Source organism: Orcinus orca, chromosome 5 (assembly GCF_937001465.1).
Source record: "Orcinus orca chromosome 5, mOrcOrc1.1, whole genome shotgun sequence".
Classification (NCBI taxonomy): domain Eukaryota; kingdom Metazoa; phylum Chordata; class Mammalia; order Artiodactyla; family Delphinidae; genus Orcinus; species Orcinus orca.
In genome coordinates, this window is record NC_064563.1 from 77326034 (window position 1) to 77350199 (window position 24166).

The following is a 24166-nucleotide window of genomic DNA, read 5'->3' on the forward strand; positions in this document are numbered from 1 at the left end:
GGTGGAGAAATATCTCCTAGAGGAAGTGCCTTGAACTGATCCTTGAAGGAGGCAAAGCCATGAAGCAACTCATTTAGGATGAACTGAGATTTCAAGCAATGGCCCCAAAACACAAGATTTGTATGACAGTGAATAGATCATAACTGAATGTTTAAAAGAATAATAGGAGATTCCACAGGAAAAGGAGGTTGGGATCACATTAGGGAGCCTGGAATTAAGGGATTGATACTATGGACAACTGGATGACAACCAGTTTTTTGAACTCGAGTTAAAAAAAAATGAAACTTCCAAAGCTCTCTGGAAAGGATCCACACCTCCTAGTTTTGCCTTCATCTGTAAACCACTCATCTCCAGCACCTAAATGACCTCAGCAAACCTAAAAGACCTTAATGACTATTTACATGCACAGTGACTTTCTTTCCTCTTCGTCCACAGCTATTTAGCATTTCCTCAGAAAACTCAGACCTGTTTTTTTTCCAAAAATTTTAAAATTGAGGTAAAACACACATAACATAAAATTCACCACCTTAACCATTTAAAAATTTTTTTATTATTTTTTTAAGACTAGTCAAGTGCAGTAGTGAGAACCACCTTAACCATTCTTATGTGTACAGTTCAGCAGTATTAAATATTTACATTCATAAAATTGTGCAACCATCACCACCATCCGTCTCCAGAACCTGTAAAACTGAAACTCTATATCCATTAAATAATAACTCTACTTTGTCTCTATGAAGCTTGGTTCTTAAGTACTAGAGATCACAGTCTTTATATAATCCCCACCGTTTTCTTAGCCAAAATCTACTTTTTCATACAACTCAATTCAGTAGGATCAGTTGTCAGTAAAAGAACTCAATACCAAAGTAGAAAAACTTATTCCAAAAGCATAAAAAGATGAAATATTTTCCTTTTGACTTCCTTTGTAATTCTGACTGCTCTAGACTGAAATTTAACAATAAAGTAGTTAAGCCCAGGATCGTGGCAGCAGCACCAAAGTTTGTTTCCCAAGTGCCTGTTAAACTGCAGCAAGTTTGTGGATTCTCTGACCACAGCCTTTCTCGGAGACGCTTCTCCAAGAACTTTGGAAAGCGACCTAAGAGGCTTAGTTACAAATTAACGAAAACAGAAGTGTATTCTGAGGAGTACTGAGGAAAGAATTTTTTAAACTACTATTCGGTTTTTAGTTTGTTTTGAGGTTTCCCATTTTCTGCCCAGACACTAACCTTGCGACACCGCCGGGCTTCCGCAGCCTCCGGAAGCAAGAATCACGCGGGAAAAGTGGAGCCGCAGGGGTTGCGACGCAAGGGGAGGGCCCTCTCCCGGGGGCGGGGCGGGCGGCGCGCGCGCAGGCCCGGAAGTCCCTCCCGGCCAAATGTTAGCCGTCTCTGCTCTTGGTCGGTTCTGTAAGGTGGGAGGGGCCGTTTTGGCGGGCAGCTGTGACGTCACTAGCCCTTGTCGGTTTGCTACAGCACTGCAGCCAAGATGAGGCTTTCTGGCTGACCGAAGAAAGGCGAGGGGTGGACTCAGAGCCCCGGGAAATGCTCGCTTGCGGCCCCACAGCAGCGGTAAGACTGGAGTCCCGCTCCAGCAGAGCCCGGCGTCCGGGGGGAAGCAGCGTTCTTTCTCGAGCGGTGGCCTGGTGGTTGCGCGCCTAGGCGGCCTCGGGCTTGGCTGCCTGGAACTAAGAGAGCATCCTCACCTGGTAAGAGGGAGGAGGGGAACTTGGTGCGAGCCTCCTGCGGCGCCAAAGAGCCAGAGCCCACCGTTCTCCTTGCCGCAGAGGTTGTTAACGCCTGGGAGCAGCCAAGGTTCATTTGTTTTCTTTCCGGATGTTTGTCTTAAACATGGACAAATACACCGCCTTCCAGGGTCGTACTGTTTACCTTGCCAGCAGAACATCTTTTTACTTCAAGACGTTTGATACTCCCAATCTCTGAATTCTGGTAGGCTGCTGAGCATAATATTTAAACACAAAACTGTTAATTTGCTTTTTCCTTACTTGGGCTGGAAATACGATTCTTTCTCTTTCAGGTGTTGATGTTGAATATGCCTTATTAGCATATCAAAATGGCTGTACCCAAAGACGCCATCCCTTCCTTGTTGGAATGCCAGTGCCAGATCTGTGTGGAAATCCTAATTGAGCCTGTGACACTCCCTTGTAACCACACGCTCTGTAAACCATGCTTCCAATCGACTGTCGAAAAGGCAAATTTGTGCTGTCCCTTCTGTCGCCGCCGGGTCTCTTCGTGGACTCGGTACCATACCCGAACAAATTCTCTTGTCAATACGGAACTGTGGGAGATAATTCAAAAACACTATACAGAGGAATGCAAGCTGAGAGCCTCTGGGCAAGAATCAGAGGAAATTGGTGAGTAAAACCCAGCGCGTTTGTTATCTAAAATCAAAAATCCTTTTAAAAGCCAATCACCACTAATCCATTTTTTTAAATTAATTAATTATTTTTTGGCTGCGTTGAGTCTTCGTGGCTGCGTGTGGGCTTTCTCTAGTTACCGCGAGCGGGGGCTGCTCTGTGTTGGGGTGCACGGGCTTCTCATTGCAGTGGCTTCTCGTTGCGGAGCCCGGGCTCTAGGCGCACGGGCTTCAATAGTTGCGGCACGCCGGCTCTAGAGCACAGACTCAGTAGTGCGAGGCCTTCGTTGCTCCGCGGCATGTGGGATCTTGCGGACCAGGGGTCGAAAGGGATCGAACCCGTGTCCCCTGCATTGACAGGCAGATTCTTAATCACTGCGCCACCAGGGAAGCCCCTAATCCATTTTTTTAAAGAATAAAACAGAAAGCCCGGTTAGTGTTTGTCTAAATTTTTCAGGGGTATTTGGGTTTTATAGGTCCCAAAATGTTGATTAAGGTCAGTGGCACGATTTTGTTCATTGTCACAGCGCAGGCTGTATTCAATTGATATTTGCTGGATTAAAAATGGAAAGAAAAAACCCAGAACAAAAGAATTGCCTGCTAGAGTCTTAAGTCATGTGAAAAGTTATATAGTCACAGATGAGCAGTAGTGTAGTATAGCAACAGCAGAAGTAAGGAAACTACTGGATTCTTGTGTTAATATCTTTTTCACTTTAAATTACTTTCTCTAACTTACTTGCCGTGCATCGCCATTCATTTAATTCTTCAGCTTGCAAGTGTTACAGTATACAAGCTCTCTCTGCTCCCTGGCGACAGGCCAATAAATCAGAGACGAGGTGTTGAGGAAAGGAATACGAGTTTATTTGGAAAGCCGGCAGACCAAGAAGATAGCCGACTAAAGTCTCAAAATAACCATCTTACCGGGTTTGGATGCCAGTTTCTTTTATAGCACAGAGAGGGGGAGGAGATGAGGAAGTAAAGTAAAAAAGCCATAAATTTTGCAAATATCCCAGACATTTCCTTGAGCAAAGGCACTTTGGTTTAACATTCAGGCAGAGAGGCAGGGTTCCCCCAGGCAAGCCATTATGTGTAGACAGTATCCTTTTAGTGAACAAAAGAAACAGGAAGCAAAGGTTAAAGTAAAAAACAGATCCTACATCTAGTCTGATTTGCCTCTTCCCTGTTACACTGGGAGCCTAAAATAGCTTTCTGTGGCCAGTTCCATCTAGTTCATCCATTTTTATTCATAGCTCTCCACAGTATGTACTATTCATTATGCTCCAAACTGAACACTGGACGCTAGCAGCCTGATCACTCACGTGATCAATAAGTCATGCGGTGTTTCATGTTTAGGCTTTGAATGTGGTGCTTATGCTCTGGTCTACTTGCCTTATTTTGGAGTTCTTTTTATTGTGGTAAATAAAATTTGCCATTTTAACCATTTTTAAGTGTACAGTTCAGTGTTGTTAATTACATTCACAATGTTTTGCAGCCATCACCACTGTGTTTCCAAAACTTTTTCATTACCCCAGACAGACTCTTCAACCATTAAGCAATGACTCTTCCGCTCCCCTCCCCCTTTCCGGAGTTTCTAATCTCTATGAATTTGCTTGTTCTAGGTTTTTCATATAAGTGTGTTCATTCAGTATGTGATCTGTTGTGTCTGGCTTCTTTCACTTAGCATGATGCTTCCAAAGTTCATACAAGGTTATATCAGTACTTCTTTCCTTTTTAGGGCTGAATAATTTTATGGATATATTTTTTTCACTCATCCATTGATGGACATTTGGGTAGTTTTCATCTTTTGGCTGTTCGAACAGTGCTGATATGAATATTCATGTACAAGTATTTGTTTGAATATGTTTTCATTTCTTTTGTGTATATATCTAGGAGTGGAATTGCTGGATCATATGGTGATTCTATGTTTAGCTTTTTGAGAAACTGCCAAACTTTTCCACAGGTCTGCACCGTTTTACATTCCCACCACAATGTGTAATGGTTCCAATTTCTGCACATCCTAACCAACACTTGTTATTTTCTGGGTTTTTTTTTTTTTTTCTTTTAATTTTTTTACAGCCATCCTAGGAGGTGTTAAGTGGTAGCTTAGTGTGTTTTTTAAATTGTTGGTAAAGTATACATAACAAAATTTACCATTTTAACCATTTTTAGGTGTGCAGTCCAAGGTATTAAGTACGTTCACATAGGTGTGCAACCATCACCACCATCCCTTTCCAGAACTTTTTCATCTTCCCAAACTGAAACTCCATACCATTAAACAACAGTTCCCCAATTCCTTCTTCCTTCAGCCCGTGGCAACCACCATTGTTACTTCCTGCCTCTATGAATTTGACTACTTTGGGTACCTCATATAAGTAGAATCATAGTAGCTGTTTGTGCTTTTGTATGTGGCTTCTTCCTTTCCTCCCCTCCCCTCCCTTCCCCTCCCCTCCCCTCCCCTCCCCTCCCCTCCCCTCCCCTCCCCTCTCCTCCCCTCCCCTCCCCTCCCCTTTTCTCCCCTCCCCTCCCCTCCCCTTCTCTCCCCTCCCCTCCCCTCCCCTTCTCTCCCCTCCCCTCCCCTCCCCTTCCCTTATCTCCTCTCCTCTCTCTTTCTTTTTTCCAGGAGGGCAATTGGGCAGTTTTTTTAAAAATTGAAGTATAATTGACTTACAGTATTGGTTTCAGAGGTACAGCAGTGATTTGATATTTTTATACACTACAAAAAGATCACCACCTTCTTTCACTTAGCATAATGTCAGAGTTCATCCATGTTGTAGCATGGGTCGGAATTTCATTCCTTTTTATGGCTAAATAATGTTTCATTGTATGTATTTACCATGCTTTGTTTATGCATTCATCTGTCAATGGATCTTTGGGTTACTTCCATCTTTGGCTTCCACCTTTTGGCTATTGTGAATAATGCTGCTATGAACATTGGTGTACAAGTGTCTGTATCCCTGCTTTCAACTCTTTTGGGTATGTACCCAGAAAGGAACTGCTGGATCACATGGTAATTCTATGTTTAATTTTTTGAGGAACTGCTATACTCTTCCATAGCAGCTATACAATCTTAAACACTCCCACTAGCAATGTGCAAGGGTTCCTTTTTAGGATATCTTGGTCATTTGTTACTTTATGGTTTTGTTTTGTTTCATACAGCCATCCTAGTGGGTGGGAGATGCTATCCCATTGTGGTTTTGATTTGCATTTCCCAAATGACTAATGATATTGAGCATCTTTTCATGTGCTTATTGGCCATTGCATATCTTCTTTGGAAAGATGTTTATTTAGGTCCTTTGCTCATTTTTTAATCAGGTATTTGTTTTTTTGTTATTGAGTTGTTAGTATTCCTAATATATTCTGGAGTTAACCCTTATCAGATATGATTTGCAAATATTTTCTCATTTCATAGGTTGCCATTTCACATTATTGATTGTGTCCTTTGATGGACAGAAGTATTTAAGTTTGATGTAGCCCATTTGTCTATTTTTACTTTTGTTACTTGTGCTTTTGGTGTCATATCCAAGAAATCATTGCTAAATCCCATGTCATGAAGCTTTTCCCCTGTTTTCTTCAGGAGCTTTATATGTAGTTTTAGGTGGCCGTTCAGTAAGTATGACTAAAAAGTGGTGATGGGTAATTAACTGTCATTGTATAGAAGTGTCTTGTGTAAAATGTTTGAGGTTAAGATGGTAAAGATAATAACGTAAGTGGTGGACAGTTACAATTTGTGGCTGCACAACATCTTACGTTTTGATAGTTTCCTACCTAAGGGTTCTGTCTTCTCCACGAAATTACAGGATTCATACTTCCCATCTCCTAGGGTCAGGCATGTGACCTAAGACCTGGATTTAGAAGTAAACAATATGAATATGTAGCAGTGAGCAGGAAGACTGACCTGCAAGCCTGGTGACAGAGAAACCCACTTCTTCAGGGGCAGCACCGCTTGGACTTTTGGAATCCAGGTCTGAGCAGCAGCGGAAATGGTATTTTTGCTAGAACAACTCTCATGGTGTAATTGGGCGTTATTGCTGGTTACATACCTTTAGGACCTGGGTCTCAGGCCCACCCAAAGATTATTTCTATGTTTGATTTCTATAATATGCTATTACTAGGCAGACCTGTTTGATAATTGATAGCAAGATTAGTTGCAAGTAGGAGACCTTCAGAGATGTGGGAATCTCACATTGGTTGTAGCAACTGTTTGGGTTTGATGGCCGTGAGGATAAAATTAGTTACAGAGGATGTGACTTTAGCAGTCCAATATCATGCAGTGATGAAACAGTTCCTTAAGTTATTACCTAGAATAAAGTGCCCACTTAAGGAGAGGCTATGGATGCTTGCCATGGGTTTGTATAGAATTCTTTTTTCCCCCCCTCCATTACTCAGAAATTTTACTTAAGTAGAATTCTTTCTTAAGGCATTAAAAAACCCAGGAAGTTTCTGTGATTTCCCTAAGAGAGTTTTCTCATCTTTTGCAGTCATAGGCTGATACTGTCAAAAACCAGAGCCTGAGCTTGTGAGTTGATGAATTACAACATAAATTGAGTTTAAAATCTCACTAGATCTCTTATAAAAGTTAAAGGACTTAGTAGGGAAAAGAGTGGGACCATAAAATTGGACAGTGACATAGCGCTGATTTGGGTGACTAGTACCTCAGACCCCACTTCTGAACTAAATTCTCTCACTGTTACAAATTTTGATCAACTATGTGTAAGAGACACAGCAACAAATAATGGCTTAAACAAGGAAGACATCTTTTCTCAACAAGTTCAGAGGCAAGCAATCTAGGACTTGACTCATGTGGATGTCATCAAGGAACCAGGTTCCTCCCCGTTTTTTCCCCCCTCCATCCTTAGTATTGGCTTTTGTCCTCGTGGTCACAGTACAAATGCTGTGCTCCCGTATTCCAGCATGGACATGGAGGGAAGTGGGTGGCGTCTCTATTACAAAGGTAAAACAGCCACAGATAAAGAGTTCTGCTTGTTTTAGCTGGACACATTTTCTTGAACACAGTTGAGGTTCTTTTAATAAGGAAGCAAAGAAGACTGGGTGTGAAATAGGAAACTAACAGAGTCCATCATAATGTCATTCTTTAAAATCAGCCTTCATGATACACAGTGTTATTATCTGTAGTCAGTCCAAGCCATTGCATGTCACGTGAGCACATCTGTTTGCTTTTCTGTGAGTGCTATTTAAGTTTATTTTTTAAAATTTCATAGCTTTATTGAAGTATAATTAATGTGCAGTAACTGAGTGTATTTAAAATTTGCAATTTGACAAGTTTTGATATGAGCATCTTTTCATGTGCTTTTTTGCTGTCTGTCTCTTTTGGTAAAGAGTCTGTTCAGATCTCAGGCTCATTTTTTTCTTATTGGGTTGTATATCCTTTTTTTTACCGCACCCCCCACCCCCTGTGCTGTGCAGTATGTGGGATCTTAGTTCCCTGACCAGGGATTGAACCTGCCCCCCTTCATTGGAATCGCAGAGTCTTAACCACTGGACTGCCATGGAAGTCCCTAAGTTTTTAACCCATTTTGAGTTAATTTTTGTATATGGTGTGAGGGAAGGGTCCAACTTCATTCTTTTACATGTGGATATCTCGTTTTCCTGGTGCCATTTGTTGATAAGACAGTTATTTTAAAGTTTTTGTTTAGTAAGTCTGATGTCTAGACTTCCTTACGGATGGTTTCTGTTCCTTTGAATTGTCCAAACGTTCTTGTTTCTTAGTATGCCTTGTGGTTGGTTTTTTGGAGAAAATTGAACATTTGAATATTACAATGTGGTAACTCTGGGAATCAGATTCTTCCCTTTCCCTGGGGTTTACCATTTTTTTGATTGTTGAAGGCTATAATAGGCCATTTGTTACTGAGTTTCCCAAACTATTTTTGCAAAGACTGTGTTCCTTAATGTGTGTGATCACCGAGTCTTTGTCTTAGTTTGTGTTTGGTTAGTGTTTTGACAGATTTCTTTGAATGTCAGGAGCTGAAAAAACAAGAAAAAGAAACAAAACAAAGAAGCACTTCTCTGTCTTGACACATTGGCTTGGTGCCAAGGCTGTCCTTCAGCACTTAGCCAGCCTTGAATTGAGCCTGGGATCAGCCCAAGGTGAAAGCTTAGGGTCTTCTCAGATGTTTTCTGAGCATGTGTCTTGCCCTGAGTCTGCTCATTTCCCTCCAGAACCAGGAACAAGTGTCCCAATCTGAGAACGTGGGTTTCCCTCTTAAAGACTGCCAGTATGCTGAGGAGTGTGTGGGGCAAGAACAAGTAAAGTGTCCCCAAAATTTTCCTACTGCTTTTTTTTTTTTTTTTTTTTTTTGCGGTACGCGGGCCTCTCACTGTTGCGGCCTCTCCCGTTGCGGAGCACAGGCTCGGGACGTGTAGGCTCAGCGGCCATGGCTCACGGGCCCAACCGCTCCACGGCATGTGGGATCTTCCCGGACCTGGGCACGAACCCGTGTCCCCTGCATTGGCAGGCGGCCTCTCAACCACTGCGTCACCCGGGAAGCCCCCTACTGCTTTTGAGATTGGCTTTTTCTTTTTCTTTTTTTTTAAACATTTAATGTTATAATTCACATTTACTCGGGTTTAGAAGAATAAGAAAGGTACAACACTAGGATCTCCATAGAGATATATCTTAGACAAACCACTAAAAAACCCCATTGGAAACAGCAAGACATTTTCTTTTGAAGTTTTCTATTTTATTTTATTTATTTTTTATGCAGCAGGTTCTTATTAGTTATCTATTTTATACATATTAACTTATATATGTCAATCCCAATCGCCCAATTCACCCCATCACCACCACCCACTGTTCCACTTTTCCCCCCTTGGTGTCCATATGTTTGTTCTCTACATCTGTGTCTCTATCTCTGCCCTGCAAACTGGTTCATTTGTACCATTTTTCTAGGTTCCACATATATGTGTTAATATACTATATTTGTTTTTCTCTTTCTGACTTACTTCACTCTGTATGACAGTCTCTAGATCCATCCACGTCTCTACAAATGACCCAATTTCGTTCATTTTTATGGCTGAGTAATATTCCATTGTATATATGTACCACATCTTCTTTATCCATTTGTCTGTCAAAGGGCATCTAGGTTGCTTCCATGTCTTGGCTATTGTAAATAGTGCTGCAATGAACATTGGGGTGCATGTGTCTTTTTGAATTATGGTTTTCTCTGGGTATGTGCCCAGTTAGTGGGATTGCTGGGTCATATGGTACTTCTATTTTTAGTTTTTTAAGGAACCTCTGTACTGTTCTCTATAGTGGCTGTATCGATTTACATTCCCATCAACGGTGCAAAAGGGTTCCCTTTTCTCCACACCCTTTCCAGCATTTGCTGTTTGTAGCTTTTCTGATGATGCCCATTCTAACTTGTGTGAGGTGATACCTCATTGTAGTTTTGATTTGCATTTCTCTAATAATTAGTGATGTTGAGCAGCTTTTCATGTGCTTCTTGGCCATCTGTATGTCTTACTTGGAGAAATGTCTATTTAGGTCTTCTGCCCATTTTTGGATTGAGTTGTTTGTTTTTTTAATATTGAGCTGCTTGAGCTGTTTATGTATTTTGGAGATTAATCCTTTGTCCGTTGATTCGTTTGCAAATATTTTCTCCCATTCTGAGGGTTGTCTTTTCATCTTGTTTATGGTTTCCTTTGCTGTGCAAAAGCTTTCATGTTTCATTAGGTCCCATTTGTTTATTTTTGCTTTTATTTCCATTACTCTAGGAGGTGGATCAAAAAAGATCTTGCTGTGATTTATGTCAAAGAGTGTGCTTCCTATGTTTTCCTCTAAGAGTTTTATAGTGTCCAGTCTTAAATTTAGGTCTCTAGTCCATTTTGAGTTCATTTTTGTGTATGGTGTTAGGGAGTGTTCTGATTTCATTCTTTTACATGTAGCTGTCCAGTTTTGCCAGCACCACTTTTTGAAGAGACTGTCTTTTGTCCATTGTATATCCTTGCCTCCTTTATCATAGATTAGTTGACCATAGGTGCTTGGGTTTATCTCTGGGCTTTCTATCTTGTTCCACTGATTTGTATTTCTGTTTTTGTGCCAGTACCATATTGTTTTGATTACTGAAGCTTTGTAGTATAGTCTGAAGTCAGGAAGTCTGATTCCTCCAGCTCCGTTTTTTTCCCTCAAGACTGCTTTGGCTATTCGGGGTCTTTTGTGTCTTCATACACATTTTAAGAGTTTTTGTTCTAGTTCCATAAAAAATGCCATTGGTAATTTGATAGGGATTGCATTGAATCTGTAGATTACTTTGGGTAGTATAGTCATTTTCACATGATTGATTCTTCCAATCCAAGAACGTGGTATATCTCTCTGTTGGTATCATGTTTAATTTCTTTCATCAGTGTCTTATAGTTTTCTGCCTACAGGTCTTTTGTCTCCTTAGGTAGGTTTATTCCTAGGTTTATTCCTATTCCTGAGAAGAAAGTGTAATCTGCTGTGTTTGGATGGAATGTCCTATAAATATCAATTAAATCTACCTGGTCTATTGAGTCATTTAAAGCCTGTGTCTCCTTATTAATTTTCTGTCTGGATGATGTGTCCATTGGAGTAAGTGAAGTGTTAAAGTCCCCCATTATTATTGTGTTACTGTCAATTTCCTCTTTTATATCTGTTAGCAGTTACCTTATGTATTGAGGTGCTCCTATGTTGGGTGCATATATATTTATAATTGTTATATCTTCTTTTTGGATCGAGCCCTTGATCATTATGTAGTGTCCTTCCTTGTCTCTTGTAACATTCTTTATTTTAAAGTCTATTTTATCTGATATGAGTATTGCTACTCCAGCTTTCTTTTTGATTTCCATTTGCATGGAATATCTTTTTCCATCCCCTCACTTTCAGTCTGTATGTGTCCCTAGGTCTGAAGTGAGACTCTTGTAGACAGCATATATATAGGTCTTGCTTTTGTATCCATTCAACGAGCCTATGTCTTTTGGTTGGAGCATTTAATCCATTCATGTCTAAGGTAATTATCGATAATTATGTTCCTGTTACCATTTTTTTAATTGTTGCAGGTTCGTTTTTGTAGGTCCTTTTCTTCTCTTGTGTTTCCCACTTTGAGAAGTTACTTTAGCATTTGTTGTAGAGCTGGTTTGGTGGTGCTGATTTCTCTTAGCTTTTGCTTGTCTGTAAAGCTTTTGATTTCTCTGTTGAATCTGAATAAGAGCCTTGCTGGGTGGAGTAATCTTGGTTGTAGGTTCTTCCCTTTCATCACTTTAAATATGTCATGCCAATCCCTTCTGGCTTGTAGAGTTTCTGCTGAGGAATCAGCTGTTAACTTTATGGGAGTTCCCTTGTATGTTATTTGTCATTTTTCCCTTGCTGCTTTCAATAATTTTTCTTTGTCTTTAATTTTTTTCAGTTTGATTACTGCATGTCTCGCCGTGTTTCTCCTTGGGTTTATCCTGCCTGGGATTCTGCGCTTCCTGGACTTGGGTGGCTATTTCCTTTCCCATTTTAGGGAATTTTTCAGCTATAATCTCTTCAAATATTTTCTCGGGTCCTTTCTCTCTCTCTTCTCCTTCTGGGACCCCTATAATGCGAATGTTGTTGTGTTTAATGTTGTCCCAGAGGTCTCTTAGGCTGTCTTCATTTCTTTTCATTCTTATTTCTTTATTCTCTTCCATGGCAGTGAATTCCACCATTCTGTCTTCCAGGTCACTTATCTGTTCTTCTGCCTCAGCTATTCTGCTATTGATTCCTTCTAGTGTATTTTTCATTTCAGTTATTGTATTGTTCATCTCTGTTTGTTTGTTCTTTAATTCTTCTAGCTCTTTGTTAAACATTTCTTGCATCTTCTCTATCTTTGCCTCTATTCCTTTTCCAAGGTCCTGGATCATCTTCAGTATCATTATTCTGAATTCTTTTTCTGGAAGGTTGCCTATCTCCACTTCATTTAGTTGTTTTTCTGGGGTTTTATCTTGTTTGTTCATATGGTACAAAGTCCTCTGCCTTTTCTTTTCTTTTTTTTTTTTTTTTTTGCCTTTTCATTTTGTCTGTCTTTCTGTGAATGTGGTTTTTGTTCCACAGGCTGCAGAATTATAGTTCTTGTTTCTTCTGCTGCCTGGCTTCTGCTGGATGAGGCTGTCTAAGAGGCTTGTTCAAGCTTCCTGATGGGAGGGACTGATGGTGGGTAGAGCTGGGTGTTGCTCTGATGGACAGAGCTCAGTAAAACTTTAATCCTCTTGTCTGCTGATGGGTGGAGTTGGGTTCCCTCCCTTTTGGTTGTTTGGCCTCAGGCGACCCAGCCCTGGAGCCTACCCAGCTCTTTGGTGGGGCTAATGGCCGACTCTGGGAGGACTCACGCCAAGGAGTACTTCCCAGAACTTCTGCTTCCAGTGTCCTTGTCCCCACGGTGAGCCACAGCCACCCCCCGCCTCTGCAGGAGACCCTCCAACACTAGCATGTAGGTCTGGTTCAGTCTCCTATGGGGTCACTGCTTCTTCCCCTGGGTCCCAGTGCACACAGTACTTTGTGTGTGCCCCCAAGAGTGGAGTCTCTGTTCTCCCCAGTCCTGTCGAAGTCCTGCAATCAAATCCCGCTAGCCTTCAAAGTCTGATTCTCTGGGAATTCCTCCTCCCATTGCCGCACCCCGAGGTTGGGAAGCCTGACGTGGGGCTCAGAACCTTCACTCTGGTGGGTGGACTTCTGTGGTATAAGTGTTCTCCAGTTTGTGAGTCACACACCCAGCAGTTATGGGATTTGATTTAATTGTGATTGTGCCCCTCCTACCATCTCATTGTGGCTTCTTTGTGTTTGGATGTGGGGTATCTTTTTGGTGAGTTCCAGTGTCTTCCTGTTGATGATTGTTCAGCAGTTATTTGTGATTTCGGTGCCGTCGCACGAGGGAGTGAGCACAACTCCTTCTACTCCACCATCTTGAACCAATCTTCCTGAAGTTGCCTTTTTCTTGGTTTACCATTTTCTTGGTTGCTCTAAACCTTTGTTTTCCAGAGTTCTGGAAGTGTTGGCTCTGGTAGTTTCTCCTTGCTTTTTTGACGTTTCTGTGGAGGGATGAGAGCTTGGAGCTGCCTGCTCTGCCATTTTGCTGACATCACTCCACCCTGCCTTCTCTTTTTAAAAAAAAAAAAAAATTATTTATATATTTATTTTTGGCTTCATTGGGTCTTTGTTGCTGTGCGCGGGCTTTCGCTAATTGCGGCGAGCAGGGGCTACTCCTTGTTGCGGTGCACGGGCTTCTCATTGTGGTGGCTTCTCTTGTTGTAGAGCATGGGCTCTAGGCACGTGGACTTCAGTAGTCGTGGCACACGGGCTCAGTAGTTATGGGTTACAGGCTGTAGATCGCAGGCTCAGTAGTTGTGGCACACAGGCTTAGTTGCTCCACGGCATGTGTGATCTTCCTAGACCAGGGCTTGAACACGTGTCCCCTGCATTGGCAGGCAGATTCTTAACCACTGAGCCACCAGGGAAGTCCCACCCTGCCTTCTCTTTAAGTGTTTACCACTAAAATTGCTATTGTTTTCAAGAGTGCCTTTAGGCTTGAACTAATTCACATTCTGTTCCAAATAAAGTCATTTTCTTTGAGGGAAATCTTTGGAGCCCTCAGTTCTTACGGCCTGTCTCTTTCCCTTGGCAAAATCTCTGAGCCACTGCTCTGGAGCTGGAGGCAGAGACAATGGCTTACCTCTCTCTTTAGGAACAGGCCAGTGGACAGGCATGGTAGTCTATTCTCCTTGGCTTGCCTCTCCTAGAACCCTTGGCCCTATGAGTGAGCTGTGATGAGGGCAGTGGGGCCCCGTTATTGTTCCACATTATGCCTGAGTGGGAAGTGGAGAGAAGAGCAGAGCCCACAGTCAGCTCCACTTAGCTCTGCAGCACTGAGCTGGAAGTGATAAGAAATGCTGTTATGCTGCTCCTCCTGGAGGGATGATGTACCCCTTGACTGGGAGCTAGGGAGATAGGGAGCCCTGTCTTCCTGTCTTGACACACCCACTTGGAGTGGAGCTTCCTTCTTGTTGAGTTAGGGAGGGGGCAGAGCAGTTGTGGCTGCAGTGCCACAGATTCTCACTTTTCTTGCTGAGATTTAGTAAATTTGGTGGGGTGGGGGAAATACTTCTTTTGCTGTGGGCTCTTAGGACAGTTTTCGGGAACTTTATTCTACCAGATTTTTTATACCTTTCTCCAGTTATGGTTGTTTTGTTGAAGAAAAAGTCTGCAGATCTCCTTACTCTACGATTCTGGAAGTTGATCCTCTTTGCTTTGTTTTTCATGTAAATTTTATTGACAGGTACATGCAAAAGTGTACAAATCATAAGTCTACAGTTCAGTGAATTTTCAGAGTGAACATGTCTGTGTAACCAGTACTACATTCAAGACCCAGAACTTTGCCAGAACTCCTGAATCCTCTCTTGCAGAATCTATTCACTCACCCGTTCCTGTAACTGTTGATGTTATTCTGGCCTGTAACACCATGGATCATATTTGCTTGTTTCTGAACCTTTTTAAAAATGGAATCCTGTACTCTTGTGTGGGGTTTCTTCAGCTCATGGTTAGATTGATGAGATACATGTGGTTATGGTTTATTTTCATTGCTACATAGTACTATGTTGTATAAATATTAAATAGTGAAAGCAATGAAAAATTCTGTATCCTGTTAGGCTGTTATGAATAGTGTTACTGTGAACATTTTTATACTTGTATTTTGGTGAACATATGTCTACATTTCTGTTGGATGTAGAGTGGGATTTGGGGGTCATAGAATGTGGATAAAGAGTTAAATCTTTTCCTGTGCTATATGAAAATCTGTCCTTTGATGAAATCTCTAGCTTTGTTTCTCCCAAAACAGAATGAGGGTAAGAATGTCAATGATGTTACTAGGTAGCAAGCATTGATTGTGGTAAAAATTATTTCTGATTGACAAATTACGTCTTTATTGGGAGGAATGATAATGCTGATTGGGATACTATGCTTTGTGCTTCTCTTGAGTGTAGTGACCACTGTAACTGGGCATTTTTCTTGTGGGGAACCTGTGCCTGTATTGTTGCCACAAGAGATGTTGGCTTCTGTGGGGTAGGGGTTACCTGGCTTGCTTGCTTTCATGCTGTTAGATTGATGCCAAACGTGGCCTTATGGTCATTTTCTGAGTTTGAATGTTTAATAGAACCTAAGACTATCCCTTGGTGGGTATTACAGGTAGGGTAAGCCTTAGGAGATACTGCCAAGCAGTTTTCCAAAATGGTTTTACCAATTTATGCTCCTACCAGTAGTGTACGAGAGGTGTAGTTACACCTTGCCAACCCTTGGTTTTTGTTTTTGTTTTTATTTCCCTCCCTCCCTTCTTTCTTTCCTTCCTTCCTTCCCTCCTTTCATTGTAAAAGAGATTATGGTAGTATGCTTACATTTTTTTCAGCATGTTATTATGAAAAAATTTTAATATAGAGAAAAGTTGAAAGAATTCTATGGTGTACTCTCATATATCCATAACCAGATGTGGCAATTAACATTTTGCTATACTTGTCATATATCTTTTCATCTATTCATCCATTGATTTCCTATTTTTTTATTTCATTTCCCCTTAAATATACATATAAGTATATATATTATTTGCTTTGTTTTGTTTTTTGGTTTTTTTAATATCTTTATTGGAGTATGATTGCTTTACAATGGTGTATTAGTTTCTGCTTTACAACAAAGTGAATCAGCTATACGTATACATATATCCCCATATCCACTCCCTCTTGTGTCTTCCTCCCACCCTCCCTATCCCACCCCTCTAGGTGGACACAAAGCACTGAGCTGATCTCCCTGTGCTATGCGGCTGCTTCCCACTAGCTATCTCTTTTACATTTGGTAGTGTATATATGTCCATGCCACTCTCTCACTTTGTCCCAGCTTACCCTTCCCCCTCCCGTGTTCTCAAGTCCATTCTCTATGTCTGTGTCTTTATTCCTGTCCTGCCCCTAGGTTTTTCAGAACCCCTTTTTTTTTTTTTTTGGATTCTATATATATGTGTTAGCATACAGTATTTGTTTTTCTCTTTCTGACTTACTTCACTCTGTATGACAGATTCTAGGTCCATCCACCTCACTACAGATTAACTCAATTTCGTTTCTTTTTATGGCTGAGTAATATTCCATTGTATATATGTGCCACATCTTCACATAGAAGTATACATATTATTAAAGATAAATATTAGCTTATAACTTTTTTCTTTCACTGTAAAATTTACATATAATTGAAATGTACAAATCTTAATTGTAACTCACTGTGTGTTCACATAAGTATAACCCTTTGTAACACAAACCCCTATAAAAATGTAGAACATTATCATCACACCTGAAATTATCCTCATGTCCCTTCCAGTTAAGCCCTCCCTCCACCCCACAAACGTCAACAATTGTTTTTATTTTTTCCCACCATAGATGAGTTTTGTCTGCTCTAGAACTTCATGTAAATGGAATTCTATTAGTTTCCTAGGGTTGCCATAACAAACTACCACAAATCAGGTGGCTTAAAATAACAGATTTTATTTTCTCACAATTTTGGAGGCTAGGAGTCCAGACACATGTTCTCTTGAAGTCTCTCGGAGAGAATCTGTTACATGCCTTTCTCTTAGCTTCTGAGTGTTGCTGACAGTCCTTGGTGTTCTTGGCTTGCAGCTGCATAACTCCAGCCTCTGCTTTCATAGTCACATGACATTCTCCCTATGTGTCTGTACAAAGTCATATCTTCTCTTTGTCTCTCTTTCAAGGACACCAGTGATATTAGATTAAGGGCCCACCCTTCTCCAGTATAAACTCAGTTATGTCTACAACAACCCTATTTCCAAATAAGATCACATTCTTGGGTACAGGGGTTAGCACTTAAGCATATCTTTTGGGGGCACACAATTCAGCCCGTAACAGTAATCATACAGTGTGTATTCTTTTGTACACGTTTCTTTTACATAGTATAATGTTCCAGATTTATCCCTTTGTGATTATTAGTAGTTTATTTCTTTTTAAGTATTGTTCTACTATACTTTTTTTTTTTTTAATCTTTCTTATTTTTTTGGCTATGCTGCACAGCTTGTGGGATTTTAGTTCCTCCACCAGGGATTGAACCCAGGCCTTCGGCAGTGAGAGCGTGGAGTCCTAACCACTGGACCGCCAGGGAATTCCCTTGTTCTCTGCAGCCACAATTTGCTCTCCTCCCTCCCTAACTCAACAAGAGGGAAGCTCCACTCCAAGTGGGTGTGGCCAAGACAGGAAGACAGGGCTCCCTGTCTCCCTAGCTCCCAGTCAAGCATCCCTCCAGGAGGAGCAGAATACCAGCATTTCTTATCACTTCCAGCTCAGTGCTGCAGAGCTGAGTGGAGCTGATTGTGGGCTCCCTTCCTCCATCCACTTCCCTTGTTGGTTCTCCAGTTCGTGGTCCCTCAGCTGTTTCCAGCTTTTGGCTATTTTGAATAAAGTTGCTGTGAAGATTCTTGTACAAGTTTATTTTTGTGGTCATATGTTTTCACTTTTCTTGAACAAATACTTAGGAGTGGAAGTGCTCTGTCATAGAGTAGGTATGTGTTTGGTTATAAAATAAACTGCCAGATCATTTTCCAAAGTGGTTGTATTATTTTCTAATCCCAGCAACAACATATACAAATCCTGGCTTCTGCTCATCTGCGTTAGTTAGTTTGGGCTGCTGTAACAAAGTATGTGGAGTGGGTCACTTAAACAATAGATTTGTTTTTCACAGTTCTGGAGCTGGGAAGTCCAAGATCAAGGTGCTGGCCAATTTGGTTCCTGATTTGGCCCTCTTCCTGATTATGTTCTCATATAGTGGAGAGCTAGCCAGCTCTCTGGCCTCTTATTAGGGTGCTAATCCCATTCATGGGATCTCTACCCTCGTGAGCTAATTAGACCTCCCAAAGGCCCCATCTCCAAATACCATCACATTGAATTAAGATTTCTACGTGAATTTCGAGGGGACACATTTGGTTCACTTACAGTATACTCACCAACATTTGCTGTTACCTGTCTTTTTAATTTTAATCCTTCTGATGGATTTGTAGTAGTATCTCATTGTAGTTGTAATTTCATGTCCCAGGTAACTAATGATATTGAATCTTTTTTCATTTTTTATTGTCCGGCCACTTGTATGTCTTCCATTGTGAAGTGCCTGCTTGAATCTTTTGCCCCTTGAGTTTTATCTTTGTATTATTGAGTGTAGGAGTTAAGTAGTGATATGTATCAGTACTTTGCCAGATGTGTTTTGTGAATATTTTCTGTGGTCTGTGGTTTGCATATTCATTTTCTTTCCTTTTTTTTTATAAATTTATTTTTTATTTATATATGGCTGTGTTGGGTCTTCGTTGCTGCACGCGGGCTTTCTCTCATTGCAGCGAGCGGGGGCTACTTTTTGTTGTGGTGCAGAGGCTTCTCATTGCGGTGACTTCTCTTGTGGTGGAGGCTCTAGGCGAATAGGCTCAGTAGTTGTGGCTCACGGGGTCTAGAGTGCGGGCTTCAGTAGTTGTGGCACACGGGCTTCATTGCTCTGTGGCATGTGGGATCTTCCCAGACCAGGGCTCGAACCCGTGTCCCCTGCATTGGCAGGGGGATTCTTAACCACTGCACCACCAGGGAAGTCCTTAATGGTGTCTTTTGATGAGCTGTAATTTTTAATTTTCATGAAGTCTAATTCATAAACTTTTCCTTTTATGGCTATTACTTTCTGTGTCCTATCTAAGAAAACCCTAGGAATATGAAAATATTCCTCTTTTTTTCCCCTAAAAACTTTACAGTTTTAGCTTTTATGTTTAGGCTTATGGTCCATTTCAAATTAATTTTTGAATAGTGGATGAGATAGAGGTTAATTTTTTCCTTATGAATATTAGTTATTCCTTTATCACTTGTAAAAGCTTTTCTTGTAAGTGTGGGTCTATATTCCACTGACTTTTTTTAAAAATATTTATTTAGTTTATTTATTTAGCTGCACTGGATCTTAGTTGGGGCATGTTGGATCTTCGTTGTGGTGTGTGGGATCTAGTTCCCTGACTGGGGATTGAACCTGGGCCCCCTGCATTGGGAGCATGGAGTCTTAACCACAGGACCACCAGGGAAGTCCCACCACTGATTGATTTGTTGATTCTAATGTTTAAATCACAGTGTCTTCATTACTGTAGCTTTATGGTAATGAGATGACCTGGGCCATGAGACCCTTTACTGGAGTGCTTGTGCCTGGACAAACATCTCCTCAACCAACAGAATAAAACAAAAACTATAAGGGACTAAAAATAATAACTACATTCATGGGCATTTGGGGCAAATTATGAACAATGAAACACAAAAAGGCCAAAACCCAACTGCCACTTTTGAGGTGCCAGGAGCAATAGCAATAGCATGCTCCCTGCACACAGCACCACCAAGGGGGTGGGCAGACCACCTAAGCCACCCCTCTGGCCCAACCCACCAGTCCACTCCTACCCTCACCCCATCTAAGGACCCAGCTTGCGCCCCTTGGGGAGCGAACGGGGGGCACCTGTTACTTGTTCTTGCTCCCTTGTGCTGTAGCACAAGTCCCAGTAAAGCCTTGCCTGAATTTCTCATCTGGCCTCTTACCACTTTCTGTTGATTAAAGAGTCCAAGAACCTAGGTCAATAACAGTAATAGTTCTCCAACTTTATTATTCTTTTTCATGTTTGCTTTGAGTATTCTAGGTCCTTTCTATTTCCATGTAAATTTAAAAATCAACCTGTCAATTTCTACTGAAAGCCTAGTGGGAGTTTGGTTGGGGTTGCATTGAATCTATAGATCAATTTGGGGAGAATTGACATCTTAACAATATAGAGCCCTCGTACCCATGAAAATAGTATATTTCTCTACTTATTTAGATCTTTATTCCTCTCAGTAGTGTTTTTTAGTTTTTCAGTGAGGATGTATTACACATTGTTACATGTAACGTAACAGAAAGATATATTTAAGTTCTAACCTCTAATACTTCTGAATGTGACCTTATTTGGAAATAAGGTCTTTACAGAGGTAATCAAGTTAAGGTCATTAGGATGGGCTGCAATCTATTATGACTGGTCTCTTCATAAAAAGGGGAAATTTGGACACAGACACACACACACAGAAGGAAGATGATGTGAATTCACACAGTGAGAAGACTATGTGAAGACAGAGGGTTGGAGTGATGCATCTGTAAGCCAAGGAACACCAGAGATTGCTGGCAAACCACCAGAAGCTAGAAAAAGCCAAAGAATAATTCCTACAGGTTTCAGAGGGAGATTGGTACTACAGAGCAAATTTAATTTAATTGGGAGTAGAAACTGTTTCCTTGATGATGCAAGCGGAGTCAAATTGAGGGATGGAAGAATAATTTTATAAACAGCCTGATTGTTCTAGTTAGATTTTATTATTTGTTTTTATTTTTGGTCCAGTATTGGACATTTAGTTCTTCAATTAACTTGGATTTTTCTTTCAGAGTAAAATAAAAAATATGGGGATAAATTTCCTTTAGTGAATCTTGACTTCTTAAGAAGAACACTCACCGTAAGAAAGCAATATTAAGTACAGTGGGAACATTTAATTTCAGTAGTTTACGAGAGAAATTTTAGAGCTAACTAACACAAATGAGTGTTGTGAGGTACTTCAAACAGATGGCACTGACTGTCATAGTCGCTTCTAGTCTATAAAACGGATTTTTTAAGATTTGTCATACTCTTAGAAATTGTTTAAGAAACAGCAAATAATTGCTGCATTTAGATTATTGGAAGCATATTAAGGCAATTTAAATTTGTTGTGTTTTTGGTTGAAAAAGTTACTGATCTTAGTTTAGATTTACCTGTGTACAAATAAGTAAACATTAAAAATCTCAGTAGTTCTATTAAAAAAAATTTTTTTTTTTTTGCCCCACCATGTGGCTTGTGGGGTCTTAGTTCCCCGACCAGAGATCAAACCCGCACCCCCTGCAGTGGAAGCACAGCCTCTTAAGCACTGGACTGCCAGGGAAGTCCCCAATTTTTTTTTTTAATTACAATGCTCTGCTTACTATAGAGTGAGTAGTTAAGCATCTTCTGTAAATTGCATGTTCCTTTCATTTGCCCATTACTGAAGTGTGTTTTTCTTAATCTGTAGAAGTTCTTGTTATAGTCTGCATGTTAATTGTCTATTGATTTCTGTATTTGCAAATAATTTCTCCCAGTTTGTTGTTTTTAACTTTGTGATGTTTGTCATCATATAAAAGTATTGTTTGGGTATTTCTTCTGTTATTCAGGAAATCTACCCTATCTTAAAATTTTGAATTTATCGTTTATATTTTCTTCAGTCATTTTTAGTTTCCATTAAATTTTTTAAAATTCACCTGCAATCTGAGTATTGTGTAAAACAGCCATCTTAACTTTTTTCCCCCCAGGAATTGAAAGTTCCTGGGGAACCACACTGCTTGGTGAATGATACATCCTCATTGTATACTGTTTACCTAATCAAACAACAGTCTGCTTGTTTTCCAGAGCTGTTTGGGGGATTTTCTTTTTTTTTTAACTGTTTCTTGATGGCTGTGTTTGTACCACGCCTTCTTCATTTAATTCTACTTAATTGTGTTTCATATCTAATACAGTAAATCTCTCTTCATTGTTCTTTTTCTAAATTATCTTAGCTATTTTTTATTGTGTCTAATGTGTAAAGTGATTTACTTTTTTCCTTTTTTTTGCGCGGCTTTTGGGATCTCAGTTCCCCTACCAGGGATTGAACCCAGGCCACGGCAGTGAAAGCACCAAATCCTAATCACGAGACCACCGGGGAACTCCCAAAGTGATTTATTTTTTATCAAGTTTTGTTTATTGTGGTAAAAATATACATAACATAAAATTTACCATTTTTGTTTTTTGGCTGCGTTCGGTCTTCGTTGCTGTGCGCAGGCTTTCTCTAGTTGTGGTGAGCGGGGGCTACTCTTCGTTGCAGTGCACAGGCTTCTCATTGCAGTGGCTTCTCTTGTTGCGGAGCATGGGCTCTAGGCGTGTGGGCTTCAGTAGTTGCAGCATGTGGATTCAGTAGTTGTGGCATGCAGGCCCTAGAGCGTGCAGGCTTCAGTAGTTGTGGATCACGGGCTCTAGAGCGCTGGCTCAGTAGTTGTGGCGCACGGGCTTAGTTGCTCCACAGCACGTGGGATCTTCCCGGACCAGGGCTCGAACCCGTGTCCCCTGCATTGGCAGGCGGATTCTTAACCACTGCACCATCAGGGAAATCCCCATTTTAACCATTTTTAAGTGTACAGTTCAGTGACATTAAGAACATCATATTGGTGTGCAGCCATCACCACCATCCATCTGCAGAACTTTTTCATCTTACACAATTGAAACTGTACCCGTTAAACAATATCTCCTCAATTCCCCCTTCCTCTAACTAACCCCTGGCAACCATCATTCCACTTTCTGTCAAACTTGATTACTCTGGGTACCTCATATAAGTAGAGGACAAAGTAGGTATTTATGCTTTTGTGTCTGATTTCTTTCACTTAGCATGGTGTCTTCAGGGTTCATCCGTGTTGTAACATGTGTCAGAATTTCATTCTTTTATACAACTGAATAATATTCTATTGTATGTATTTACCGTATTTTATTTATCCATTCATGTTGATGGACACTTGGGTTACTTCCACCATTTGGCTGTTGTGAATAATGCTGGCTATGACATGGTGTATAAGTATCTGTTTGATACCCTACTTTCAGATCTTTTGGATATGTATCTAAAAGTGGAAATGCTGGATCACACGGTATTTCTATGTTTAGTTTTTTGAGCAACCGCCATACTGTTTTCCATAGCAGCTATACCATTTTACACTTCCACTGACAGTGCACAAGGATTGTAGTTTCATCTCCTTGCCAATGCTTGTTATTTTGTTTGTTTTATAGTAGCCACTCTAATGGGTACAAAGTGTATTTCTTTGTGGTTTTGATTTGCCTGATGACTAGTGATGTTGAGCATCTTTTCATGTGCTTGTGGGCCATTTATATACACCTTTTTTGAGAAATATGTGTTTGCTATTATTGTAGAATTACTTTTTAAAACTTACTTTATTGTTATGTTAATGGATTCTAGAGAAAAAGCGAAGTATATGTGTTCATGTGCCATTTTGAACCAGAAAACCTCTGGCCTCTCTCTCTTTTTTTTTTTAAAGGATCCTTTGCCACAAACCTTGGTCTTTATTTATTTTTTATTTTTTTGTGGTACGTGGGCCTCTCACTGTTGTGGCCTCTCCTGTTGCGGAGCACAGGCTCAGGATGCGCAGGCTCAGCGGCCATGGCTCACGGGCCCAGCCGCTCCGCGGCATGTGGGATCTTCCTGGACTGGGGCATGAGCCCGTGTCCCCTGCATCAGCAGGCAGACTCTCAACCACTGCGCCACCAGGGAAGCCCTCTTTTTTTGTTTTTTAATACTTATTTATTTATTTTATTTATTTATTTATTTATTTTTTGGCTGAGGCAGGTGTTAGTTGTGGCATGCGGGATCTTTAGTTGTGGCATGCAAACTCTTAGTTGCAGCATGTGGACTTTTTCCCTGACCAGGAATCAAACCTGGGCCGCCTGCGTTGGGAGCGCAGATTCTTGGTCACTGCACCACCAGGGAAGTCCCTGACTTTTTTTTTTTTGTATTTGGTTAATTCCAGGGAACATAGATTCCTTTCTTTTCTTTTCTTTTAATTTTATTTATTTATTTTTTGGCTGCATTGGGTCTTCGTTGCTGTGCACGGGCTTCCTCTAGTTGCGGCAAGTGGGGGCTACTCTTTGCTGTGGTGCGCAGGCTTCTCATTGTGGTGGCTTCTCTTGTTGCGGAGCATGGACTC

At 40.8% G+C, this 24166-nt stretch overlaps 1 protein-coding gene across 6 annotated transcripts in view; it reads left to right on the forward strand.

Annotated features, from left to right (window-relative positions):
* The first annotated feature begins 1395 nt into the window (after positions 1 to 1395).
* RNF168 (ring finger protein 168) overlaps positions 1396 to 24166 on the forward strand; it is a 42686-nt gene continuing 19915 nt past the window's right edge. For 2 of the 6 annotated variants that reach the window (XM_033403786.2, XM_033403787.2), the window contains exons 1-2: positions 1396 to 1943; positions 2032 to 2368. In XM_033403786.2, coding sequence (XP_033259677.1) covers positions 2068 to 2368 — 301 coding nt within the window. In that variant the 5' untranslated portion in view covers positions 1396 to 1943; positions 2032 to 2067. The remainder of the gene's footprint in view (positions 1944 to 2031; positions 2369 to 24166) is intronic. The other 4 variants (XR_007477571.1, XM_033403785.2, XM_049710273.1 and 1 more) reach the window with 3 other exon arrangements.